At 48.5% G+C, this 12,809-nt stretch overlaps 1 protein-coding gene across 1 annotated transcript in view; it reads left to right on the top strand.

The window, feature by feature from the left end:
• The window catches only part of STX6 (syntaxin 6), a 56,979-nt gene that overhangs the window by 29,602 nt on the left and 14,568 nt on the right, over nt 1-12,809 (top strand). Inside the window, exons 4-6 of the mRNA XM_006142317.3 lie at nt 3,210-3,272; nt 6,393-6,518; nt 7,923-8,029. Coding sequence (XP_006142379.1) covers nt 3,210-3,272; nt 6,393-6,518; nt 7,923-8,029 — 296 coding nt within the window. The remainder of the gene's footprint in view (nt 1-3,209; nt 3,273-6,392; nt 6,519-7,922; nt 8,030-12,809) is intronic.

Raw genomic sequence — 12,809 nt, 5'->3', positions numbered from 1 at the left:
AACATACTGGGTGTGTGTGCATGTCTGTGTCCAAAATCCAAGAGAATGGAGAAATAGACAAGAAGGAATTGCAGGGTGACCACACCCTGTTGGGGGATGCTTTCTCCCTCTGTCTCTTTTTGGTGAGTGCACACACCCTCTGTGTTATTGAAAAAAAGATGAGGAGAAGTGTACGTACCCTAATTTTCCAGCTCGGTGATTTTATAACCTGAACACACCCATGTATGCAGAGGCCAGAAGCATCTCAGAGCATTGGCAGCACCCCCAGAAGCCTCTCTGTGCTCTTCTGCAGTCATCGCCTCCACCCTCACTAACAGAAAGACACGCGTTCAGCATTCGAAGGTTAACACGTCACTTTTTCCATACATGTGTTGATATGTTTATTATGCAAGTAATGTGTTTTTTAAAAGATTATTGTAAGATGCAGTAAGTGCTAAAGGTTTTATTATCCTCATAGTGAATATTTTAGATACTACTCTGTGCAGTGAGGTATATATATTAAATAAGTGAGATTGTTGTTTTAATATCAGAATATCATCTTAACATCTTTTTTGGTTAAATTTTTTCCTTTTATTTCTTGAGAATGAGAGAGAGAAAGACAAGCACCCTCAACAGGGTCCCACACGGTGACACCACCACCACCACCCCAGTTCCTCCTAACAGCCAGGATCACAGGCACACACACATGTCATATACAGGTGACCTGGGAACCAAACCACTGATCTCCATATGGATCTAACCTCACTCGAGCAGTGCATTACTGCTGCGCCACTGAGCAAGTCCTAATGTCTGAGAGATCATTAGAAAAAGGAATCCTGTCATCCGGGAGATGTTGGCATAGGGTCTCACTTTGAGGCATCTGGAATTTGTGTAGACCAAAGCTTCTCAAATTTCAGACCTAGGCATGCAGGAGGACTTGTTGAAACGTACCACAAAGAACCTGACTTAGTAGGCCTGGGTGGAGCCCCAGGGACTGCATTTTTCACAACACCTCAGGTGACTGACTCGAGTAAATCCTCTGGATGTGAACTCCAGACGGGCGAGGCCTGACTTGTGTCAGTCCCTGCTGTATGCCTGGCCCTCCTTAGACACCAGTATTTGCTCTGTGAATGAATGAGTACTTGGAAAGTTGAAGCAAGGTGGTGGTTATTTAGACTTGCTACATAGGAATTGTAAAAGCTGGGGCACTGCCTGATCCACCATTCACTTTGTCATGGATTTTGGATGAAGTTTCTGAAAGTATAATACCTTAGCATTTGTTTCTATGAAATTATCCACTTACTAACAGAAAATTGGGACGTAATTTGACAGACTTTCTCGATTTTTGCCATAGGGCATATGTGCTCGGTGGAGAGAGACAGAGAAGGGAAGTGAGAAATCACCCGTAGAGGGGATGGCCATGTTGCAACCCTTCTCTTCTGTTCTTCTAACGGTATTTTAGGCACACATGCACATGGGCCTGGCATCATTTTCAAGCCACCTGGTTTAGGACTCAAACCATGCAGTTGGCCATGTGGGACCCAACCACCTTAACCTCCATACTACCTGCTGGTTTAACCTTCCCCCCCACCCAAGAAAATTATAGTACAGTCATTATGTACTTAGTTCAAATCATTTTATAGTGTATTAAGTTGTGGTTAAACATGATAAGCACAATGACTCATATTTATTAAAGTGTTTCACTTCAGATTAAGTCATGGGCCCATTTATTTTGCTTTCTGTACAAAATTATTTTTGATACTACTCTGGAAATTCACTTTGGTATGAGACATATTCTACAGCTTGCGTGAATCCAACTCCCAAATAAAATAAGTGATTGTCATACCACTATTCCAAAGTATCCTGCTTAATGGTAAATATGGCCTAAACTAAAGTGCATGGTTTTTAAGATGTGTTGTACAAAGACGCGAGCACTTGAGCACAGCCCTTTGTGTGCGTGCTCAGGGGTGTCATTTGAGAGAAAGGGTCATGGTCTTACTGGACCTGGGTCTCCTCAGCGATAAAGTAAAGGTTAACACCAGCTCCACGGGGCTGTTGTGAAAATGCACAATGGTTTAAGTGTTTAGCACTATTTCTGGCCTGTGGTAGGTACCCAGTAACTGTTAGTTCCTTTCCTGTCTTCCCATTTAAATTTAGTATCCAGGTGACCATGTTTGCTGGAGAGAGATGATGAGAGGAGAAAGAGAAAAATCACCTCCCGGGGTGTAATCACTTCTTCATTCTCCTGGGATCTGGGACACACACACACACACACACACACACACACACACACACACGTGCTCATGCAAATTTCAAGTCACCAGGTCTGGGTCTTTAACTGTGGTCGGCCATTTGAGAGTCTAGCACCTTAACCATTACACCACCTGCAGGCTCCAGGTGACCTCGTTTTTTTTTTTTTTTTTTTTTTTTTTTTTCTTTTTTTTTTGGGTTTTTTTTATAGCCTTTTTTTTTTTTTTTTTTTTTTTTTTCCTTATTTTGTAGGTTTTTGTCATAGGGCACATGCGCTCACTGGGAAGAGACAGAGAAAATGAAAGTGAGATATCACCCCCTGGAGAGGATGGCACGCTGCTATCCCTTCTTCTTCATTCTTTCAGAATTTGGAGAACATGTGCCTAGAGTGATTTTCAACTGCAGGGTCTAGCATTGTAACTCCGGAGTAGGCCATGTGGGATCTAGAACCTTAACCACTGTGCTACCTGCTGGCCCCAGGTTACCCCTTTTTAAGGAAACATTTTTTTCTTGATTTCCTTTTATTCCCCTTGTTTTATTTAATTTAATTTAATTTATTTATTTATTTTTGTATAGGTTTTCACCTTAGGGTGCATGTGCCAGAGACAGAGACAGTGAGAGAAAATGAGAAATCAACATCCAGGAGGAATGGTCATCCCACAGTCCCTTCTCCTCTATTCCCCTCCCAGGATCCGGGCATGCACATACACTCACCTGGAGTAAGTTTCAGGCCACTGAGTCTGGGACTCAAACCATGGTCAGCCATGTGGGAGTCCAGCGATGTAACCACTACACCATCTGGTGGCCCCGTGTTTTCCTTGTTTTTGAGACTGTAAAAAAAAGCCAAAGAATGCTTCTTTTTGTCTTTTAAAAAAAGGTAACAAGTAACGTGTATTCTGTTAATGTGTGCGGTACTAACCGTGATTTTGTTTAATCTGAGGGTATTGTTCATTTGTTTTCTGGTCTTTTTGTCTCACTAGGACATGAAGGATCAGATGTCAACTTCATCTGTGCAGGCATTAGCTGAAAGGAAAAACAGACAGGTGAGAAAACGTCAGAATATTACTATCAGTCAGAGAAGAAACAATTAGATGTCTGGAATTAAAGGGTGCTGACCATCCGTGTATCGTGTGATCAAGCAGAAGACCTGTGTGTGCTGGCCCTGGAGGATGCTGGGAGGTTTTGTGAAAGTCGGGGTAGCTTGCCCTCTCTCCCCCCACCCCTCACCTGTCCTCTCGTCCTCTCCTTGGGACTCTTCCGAGCTCCTATGGCACCTCTGTGTCCCTTTAGTGTAGCTCTCTTCACAGATCACTTGATACTCATGGGTGTTGTCCTGTGTGTCAGGCTTTCTGCGAGGGATGTAACTTTCAGCTCTCTTTCCACTGCCGGACCCCAAAGCCCCTTGGGAATGAGAGGGGATTGTGTTGTAGTCAGTTTTTTGTCTGATTTTTTTTTTTTAAATCTATCACTTACTGCATTGCCTACCCAAAGGACTCATTAGACATTTAATTATTCAAATTTGATGTCTAGATCTTTGAGGAACCTTAAAGTGTGTGTTAAATGAAATCTCTTTTAAGTAGTTTTTAGAAATTATGCACTTTGTTGTGTCTTAGAAACTCCTTTCTAATGGTTAAAATAGTCCTTTTTAAAAAATACAAAAGTCAGTAGAATTTTATTGAGAATGTCAATTGAGGTTTGGTTTAGAGTCATCCTGTGGAATAGAATGTATTTTGCCTAGTGCTAAAAATTGTTAGGTGATTTGTTTTTGACAGAAATGTTTTTTTATGAATTTGTATGTAACTTTTGCTTAGGAGTGAGAACTATCACAAAGACTCGATGGAAATGCCATTGCTTGCTTTAAATAACTTAGCTTCCTTCACCTCATTCTATTCCGATTCCAGGGAGTCACTGGCAGTCCAGTTCGGAGCCTCCTCACTTGAGAGATCAGCTCACTGTTTCTAACTAGGAGCCAGCAGTTCAGAACAGAAATCCATATCTTCTATCAGTGGGGGTTTGCCAAGCCACTTAATTTTGAAGACCTGTCTTATAAAAGTTTGAGGAAGGAGAGAGTTAAACAAATACCCCTAATCCTTTCTCTGGATTTCACAGTTCAAGTCATTGGGGTTTTTCTTCGTTTTTCTCACCTACTTCCCTTGCTCTGGTTTGGGACTCTACAGCTGGGAAGGCCATTAGCCAGCTCATTCCATGTGACTCTAACTCTTGAAGGAAGCTAGTGACCGGCCCAGGCTGGCTGATTTGGAGTTCCCTGTTCCTTTGCACTTGAGCTGATAGCAAGTGGAGTGACAGGACCCGAAGTAGTTGTGACCGTGAGGCAGGTGACCTCTGTCTTTTATTACTCTTAACATGAGCATTTCATTCTGTAGATAGTCCACTCGAGCTAGTGTAAGTAAAATGGGTACCTGTTCGTGGCCTGTCCCCCAGGTATGCCTTCGAGTTTTGTTTTAGGCCATGTGTGAAGTGTCCTAGCGTCAGTTTTCAAGGAACAGTAGGGCCAGGTTTTCTGAGCACTCGGGTGGGTGGAGCTAGCCTTGCTGCCTCATGCCAGGTCCCAGGAGCCATGTGCCCCCACTTCACCGGCACGTCCCGCGCTGGCACCCACACACGGGCTCATCGTCCAGTGCTCGGCCCTCTCCAGGTTCTTTCCCATCAGGGCAGACTCCTAGGGTCAGACCGATGAACTCTAAGCTACTCTCCAGTGCAGCCTTGGTGGCCCTGACGGCACACCTTCCCACCTAGTGTAGACCTTGTGTAACTTGGAAAGAGAGCCCTGAGTGCAGCCCCCGCAGTACCCCTGGTGGTTCTCAGTTCTCTATCCACGGCATAATCAGCCCCCATGGCCTTCCTACTCTGAAGAAATTGTCACTTGGCCCCCGTGTCCTCCACAGAGGTCCTTAAGAGTCTTTGGTTCAGAGTGAGCAGGTTCTTTTCATTGAGTGCCTCTGACCAGGTCGAGGCAGAGCCACCTGATGAGAGCCTTGGGTCTGTGTCACACAGAGATGGTCACCATCCTGCCTCCTGACTGGAGGCTCTCCTACGAAGAGCTCTGAGGACTGAGCATTTAGGAGCACTTCTGATGCCTCCCTTAGAACTTGGCGCTCCAGGTCCTGAGTGCCCCGGTCCTGTCCCCGTATGACGGAATCCCCTCGGAAAGTCAGGGAGGGGGCACTGCAGGCATGGAGGCAGGGCTGGGGCTTTTGGAGAGGCTTCCAGACAGAGAACCAAATGACCAGTCAGGCTTTTAGCAGTGCCAAAGGTAAATGTCCCTGGTAAGAAGAGTTGGTGACCCTCCAAGGACAAGGACCCTCGGTCATTGGCATCTTCCAGTCTTCCCGGGGCGGGGCTGGTGTGAGCGATTACTTTGACTATTCAGAAAGTCTAGTGGTGACCCTGGTCACAACCAGCTACCAAGATTCGTTCTTTCCTGGCCGGCCTTTGTGTAAGGAAGACATCTCCAAATGCATCCCTTTCTGGCTGCAGGCCACAAGCTTCCTTGGATTAATTCTTGGAAGACCTGACCTGGTGTGTGGGAGCCCAGGTGGAAGACTCCGACTCAGGCAGCACCCCCTGGGCAGTCAGTGTCAGCCACCCCGTGGGCTTCCCTGCACAGCGAGGCGGCCTCAGTTACCACCAGGGGCCTGTAGCCTTTGTAGCCTTGTCCGACTGAAGGGCATCTGTTTTTATTCATTTAACAGACCTCAATGTTCCTGTGCCTCTGAGCAGGTGTGACTGCGACTTTCTGTTGCCTTCTAGGGAACTCTCCCCCTCTCCCCCAGAGCCCCCCACGCTTCCCTGAGTCGTACCTACATTAAAAGGACTGTAGCTCTCTGGGACTGGTGGGTCTTTGGTCAAGTCCCAAGGTGCCAGGAGATCTGGTCTAAGATGGACTGAGTGCATTTACGTGGCCAAGGGCCATATGGTGGTGTCCATCGATGTGACGGACATCTGCTTGCACTTTCAGGGGCAAAGCCCATTTCTGAGGCCCTTGGTGGGGAGTGAAGACCGAGAGCCCTTCCTGGCATTTCTTAAATTGTAGCACACTGACACCACCACCAGCCTGGCCCAGGGGAGGAGGAGGGCGTGAGAAGCGGGAGAGAGCTTTAGGTCAGAGATGTAACTGTGCTGACTCTTGTCCCCGTGCACAGGCACTGCTGGGTGACAGCGGCAGCCAGAACTGGAGCACCGGGACAGCAGATAAATACGGGCGCCTCGACCGCGAGCTCCAGTTAGCCAACTCCCATTTCATCGAGGAGCAGCAAGCGCAGCAGCAGGTACCGCCAAACCAGCCGGCTGAGGGCCCAGGCAGGGCGGTGGGATACCTCCCCCCGCCCCTCTGCCAGCCATGGGCTTTGGTGGCTTAGTGACAAGCAGGCTGACCGGGGTTCATCCTGCGGTCGACTGTGTGTAAGAGTCTAATGACTGTGTACAAGAAGGGTGTCAGAACTCAGGAGATACCTTTCTGGGGCGCCCGGCCCAGGTAGGGCCCTGGGGGCAGCAGAACAGACAACTGACGACCAGGCCATTGATTTTTAAATATGAAAACAAAACTTGGCACCAGCAAATGGCATAATGGTTACGTCGCTGGAACGCTGTTCGGGTCCTGACCTAGCAGCTTGAAACTCATGCCAGGCATGTGCGTGTGTGCCCAAAATCCCAGAGGAGATTGGAGGAGAAGGAATTGTGGCGTAGCCATTGCTTTCTGTCTCTGTCTCTCCAGCAAGTACACATGCCCTATAGCTAAAAATAAATAAATAAAAATTAAAATTAAAAAAAAAGGAAGGAAGGAAGGCAAAACTTCTTCCCCAGCTCCATCTGTGTACACTCGGTTTCTTGGTTCATTTCACCAAAGGCACTTCCAGAAAGATGGAGTCTTTGTTTTTAATTGAAAATAAAAAGTTTGCATTATATATAAAAATCAACGGCTCTGACGGAGGCTCAGGGTGGAAGGAAAGTAGAGTCGGTTGTGTCTGTTGGTGCGCTCCATGTGTAGCTACCTCACTAAAAGGCTGACGATACTGTCCCTAGGACTGTGAGGCCCATCCACCACTCAGTCGCTGGTTCTTACACATGGTGTTTACCGTGCGAGTGTAGATCGTGTGTTCTCACATGTCTGCCTCACCGGCTTTCTGCTTAGTTACCGACCTAGCAGAGTTCCACAGACAGGGAGGAGGCTGCGGCACAATTAAAAGTAACTGTGTGTCTGTCAGTAGCTGTCCTTGAGGAGGGAGGAGACTGCCCAGTGTTCCCGCGCCCGGAGATCTGCCAGGCTCTCTCGTCTTTAGCCTGCGCCAGGCTGTGGGTTGAGCCCTTGATCTCGACTGTGGGCTTCCTTTTCCCAAGCCCTCCCTTCCCAAGCCCTCAGGGGTCACCTGCACCTGCGCTTTCAGCCATTGTCTGTTCTCTTCTTGGCCTCCAGCCGACCAGAGTAACTCTCCTGGCGGTTTCAAGCCCCGCTGACTGTTCACAAACTGGGTCAGCAGGAGGTCTCAGCCTGACAGTCCAGCCTTTGAGCAGTGTGTTCTCAGAGGCGACGGTCTGGTCCTTTGATTTCTGGGCTTTGCTTCTGAATGTGAATTGTCCCAAGTTGGCACAGAAGCTAGCAGCTGCTTGAGTGCTGGGCTTGGAACCAGGTAAGATGGGTTTTAATTGCTTATTTCCCGTTTCCCTGGCACCAGCTGATCGTGGAGCAGCAGGATGAGCAGTTGGAGCTGGTCTCTGGCAGCATCGGGGTACTGAAGAACATGTCCCAGCGCATCGGTGGGGAGCTGGAGGAGCAGGCAGTGTGAGTACCCAGGTGCCCCGAGGTGCCCCTTGCTGTAGTGAAATGGAGGGGAAAAACCACCCTGGGAGGCCCCTAAAAGCCTGGCAGTTACAAGGCCAGTAAAACCAAAAGCCGTTTTATTCATAGCTGCATGTCAATTCTGTTTTAGAGAATAGTCTACAGAGAAGCCCATCTTTATGTTATAAAATCGCAGACAGGGTTTAGCAGTTTCTACTATTTTTTAACATCTCCAAAAACAGATACAAATGTCTTCTAGCAGACACACCAAGTATGGTTATGAGTGGGGACAGGAAGCAGGTAAGACTCCATCACCCCCAGGCATTTTTGTTCCTCGGGATAGAGCGTGAGCTAACTTAGCTTTATCGTCCGCTAACTCTCCTTCCACATTGAACAGACCTTTATGCTTGGCATCTGAAATTGTGGAAAACTTATACATTTAATTCTGATTAGCAAAAGAATTTCCTCTAAAAAAATACAAACAAGAAAATGTAACTTCAGTTTGCTTTTCCTTAAGAATAGACATACTCTTATGATGCCCTGAAGTATCATAGCAAAACCAGCATAAATGTTTCCACATGATACGTTCACCATTTTATGTTTTCTTTTTAAACAGTCCACTAGGATATTTCAGCAATTCTTCTATGTCAATCTTTTCTTTTCTTTTTTTTTTTTTTGAGAGATTTTTTTGCTATAGGGCACGTGCGCTCACCAGACAGAGAGACAGAGAGACAGAAAGCGAGAATTCACCCCTCAGGGAGGATGGCCATGCCGCAATCCCTTCTCCTCCATTCTCCTCTTGGGATCTTGGGCACACACGCACACGCGCCCTGTGTGAGTTTAAGCCACCGGGTCTAGGACGTGAACTGCGGTTGACTACATGGGAGTCCAGCGACATAGCCATTATGCTAACTGCTGGTCCCCAATCTTTTTTTTTTTTTAAGAGAGATTTTTGGCTATAAGGCATGTGCACTCGCCAGAGAGACAGAAAGTGAGAAATCACCCCCCAAAGGGGATGGCCACACCATAGTACTTGTCCTCCATTCTCCTCTCAGGACCTTGGGCACACACACACATGCACCCTGCATGAGTTTTAAGCCACTGGGCCCGGGGCTCAAACCGCAGTCAGCTACGTGGGAGTCCAATAATGTGACTATTATGCCATCTACTGGCACACCTATATCAATCTTGCATTCACTGTTCATTATAAGTTCTCACCAGGCGTCCTCTGGGCAGCCCTCGGGAAGCAGGAGCAAGCAGATAGACCGTCCTGGCATCCATAGAGGTTGCTCCTACCGGGTTTAGCGGACACTGAAAGTGAAGGCAGCCCATGGAGTGAGGGAGTGGGAGGGCCTCTGAGATGGGCCTGAAGTCCCTGACACAGCAGGGCGGCTGAAACCCAGAGGAGTGTAGAGAATAGCCCAGTGAAGGAGGTGTGAGGGGGTTGTATGCCGGGGGAAGAGCGAGCTACTGTGAGGATCTGGAAGGGCCGGAGTGTGTGGAACACAGAGGTTGTACATGCCTTGATCCAGAGGCCAGAGGGGAGTGGTAGAGGGCTGGGCAAGGAGGCAGGGAGGCCAGGGAGGCCAGGCAGCATGCAAGGCAGTGGGGAAGCCCGGGAAAGTTGCTGGGAAGGCTGATGGAATGATTAGGCATCTTGACTCAGACATTCCAGAGTGGAGCCAGCTGGGGAGACGAGGCAGGAATTGCAGCAGCAGAAATCTGGACTCATGTTGAATTTCTATCCATGGGCTTTGACCCTGACCTTCCAGTTTGGGATGGAAAGGGACTAGTGACCTGAGGTAGTTCATTCGAGGGCAGTTGGTAACAGAGCCCGAGAGACTTTCGGTTAATGATGGTAATGTGCCACTGGGCCCGGGGCTCAAACCGCAGTCAGCTACGTGGGAGTCCAATAATGTGACTATTATGCCATCTACTGGCACACCTATATCAATCTTGCATTCACTGTTCATTATAAGTTCTCACCAGGCGTCCTCTGGGCAGCCCTCGGGAAGCAGGAGCAAGCAGATAGACCGTCCTGGCATCCATAGAGGTTGCTCCTACCGGGTTTAGCGGACACTGAAAGTGAAGGCAGCCCATGGAGTGAGGGAGTGGGAGGGCCTCTGAGATGGGCCTGAAGTCCCTGACACAGCAGGGCGGCTGAAACCCAGAGGAGTGTAGAGAATAGCCCAGTGAAGGAGGTGTGAGGGGGTTGTATGCCGGGGGAAGAGCGAGCTACTGTGAGGATCTGGAAGGGCCGGAGTGTGTGGAACACAGAGGTTGTACATGCCTTGATCCAGAGGCCAGAGGGGAGTGGTAGAGGGCTGGGCAAGGAGGCAGGGAGGCCAGGGAGGCCAGGCAGCATGCAAGGCAGTGGGGAAGCCCGGGAAAGTTGCTGGGAAGGCTGATGGAATGATTAGGCATCTTGACTCAGACATTCCAGAGTGGAGCCAGCTGGGGAGACGAGGCAGGAATTGCAGCAGCAGAAATCTGGACTCATGTTGAATTTCTATCCATGGGCTTTGACCCTGACCTTCCAGTTTGGGATGGAAAGGGACTAGTGACCTGAGGTAGTTCATTCGAGGGCAGTTGGTAACAGAGCCCGAGAGACTTTCGGTTAATGATGGTAATGTGAACACACCCTTATCTCTGCTCCGTCTCTGAAAAAGGCGTAAAGCCTGTGGACCGGGCACGGAGTACGAAATGATGGCTGTGCCGTCTTAGACCCTGGAAAGTGGACAGACGACTGGTTTCAGACTCAACAGACCGGGAAAGCAGCACCCGCAACCAGCCGTAGAGAACGCCAAGCTGCCAAGCCACACAGTGTGGCTCACAGCAGACCTTCTTAGCTGGCACCTCGCTGCAGTGGTGCCAGCAGGAGGTCACTGCCATGCAGCAGCAGAGACCACATGGAAGCCTGGGTTCAGTTCCCAGCCCCACCTAAACAGCCGGGGTGCTGTGGTCCTAGCTAACTGGGAGGTTGCGGTGGAGGATTGTGACCCTGTCAAAAATACCTTTCTCTCTCCCCCCTGCAGCTTGCTCTCTCTTGCTTCTTTCCTCATAAGAAACAAAAACAAAACCAGAGCCCTCAGCAGTGAATAGATTGATACTGTCATAATGTAAACACTGAATATTGATCTCATAAAACTATAACCCGCTGTATCAGAAGGAAGGGGGTGTGGGAAGGATGCTGGTGGGGAATAGGAGAAGAGGGTCAAATCCTGGTCTCCCCAGAGCTGAGTCAGTCCAGGAAAGTCTTCACGGCGAAAGGCAGGATGGCCCGCTACCGAGTGTGGGCTCCAAGCAGGGACAGACCCTGAGTGGACAGTGAGCAGGGGACGGGCTTGCCTCTCGAGGGAGCAGGAAACCACTCCGCCTTTTCATAAAAGGCTTTGTTAGGACTATTCGTGTGTTTTGTTTGTTTGTTTGTTTGTTTGCTTGTTTTTCAGCTGGGGATGTTTCTAACTGGTAAAAAAAAGAAGTAAATTAAAAGGGAAAACCACGGGTTTTGGTCCGAGGCCCGTGACGTCTGCTGTGCTAGCCATGAGCCTCCTGCCGCAGTCGAGTGAGGGCAGCGTGGCCAGGCCAAAGTGCTCGCTGGGTTTTGAGGCTTTCATATTAGTAATATTTCTGTGTGGTGCAGTGTTAGCGTTTTGGATTTATGGAGCTAAAGAAAATATACTACTGCAGTTAATTCACTTGGGGAAAAAAAAATCTCACCTGTTTCTTTTATTTATTTTTTAATTGCGAGAGGGCATGTGCATGACAGAGAGAGAGAGAGAACCTCCCAGAGTGGCATGATCACACCATAGCCCTTTCTCCTCCATTTTCCATCCTGTCAGGATTTGGGATACGTGCGCACACACACACCCCCAAGTTTGTTTTTCAAGCCTCCAGGCCTGGTATTCTAACTGCAGTCAGCCATGTGGGATCTAGCTCCCTTAACCACTAGGCTACAGAGCCAGTCTGTTTGTTTATTTACTTTTTGAGCAAGAGGAGAGAAAGGCAGATATTTTCAATAAGTCCTCTCCAGATGGCGACCCTCCCACCCCACTTCTCAGTTAGCCAGGTCCTTAGGCACGCGCTGCCAGGCCCAGCCCGGTTAGATTGGTCCATGGTCTGGACTTGCACCACGTGGCTTCAACCACTGCACGGCGGCACCCTTCTCCTTTCACCGGAGAGGCTGGGCCATCTTTTTGTAGATCTTTTTAATGTGCCTATTAGAAAATGTAAAATGGCAGGTGGGATTCTCATAGTAGTTCTGTTGGACAATGCTGAGTTAGATCCGGCTAGAAGCTCGGTTGGTGGGTGTCCTTAGGCTGAAAGTCAAATGACATGCCAGCTTTGTCTTCAGTAGGAAAAGCCATGTCCAGCACACAAAGGTGGCCTTGTTTTTCCAAGTTTGTCCCTCTCTGGGTAAGCCTGCCAGCTGCAGGGCCGAGCTGCTGCCAGGATCTAAGATCAGCTAAAAAATGTTTTTATTTGAAAATTCAGGTAAGGGAAAAAGACTGACTTATTTAATTGTCAACATGGAGTTTATTTAATTGACTTCACAAAGAGTAGGTTGCCCGAATCCCATGGGGCTGTCAGGTGTCCTGTGTGGGCAGACCAGAACCAACGGTTTCTAGCTGCCCTCGACGCTGTCAGGTTGGTAAAGGCCTTGTAGTGAGACCCTTGGTACTGACGGGCTTGTTGTGTTGTAGCCACAGAGTCACCGTGGACCAATCAGCAGTTGAAAGGGCTGGACTGGGTAGTAATATAGGATGTAAGCACTGCGGGAAGA

This window comes from Tupaia chinensis, unplaced genomic scaffold, assembly GCF_000334495.1.
Source record: "Tupaia chinensis unplaced genomic scaffold, TupChi_1.0 Scaffold000074_1, whole genome shotgun sequence".
Lineage (NCBI taxonomy): Eukaryota > Metazoa > Chordata > Mammalia > Scandentia > Tupaiidae > Tupaia > Tupaia belangeri.
The sequence above is the reverse complement of the archived record's forward strand: the minus strand, read 5'-3'. Positions and strand labels throughout refer to the sequence as shown.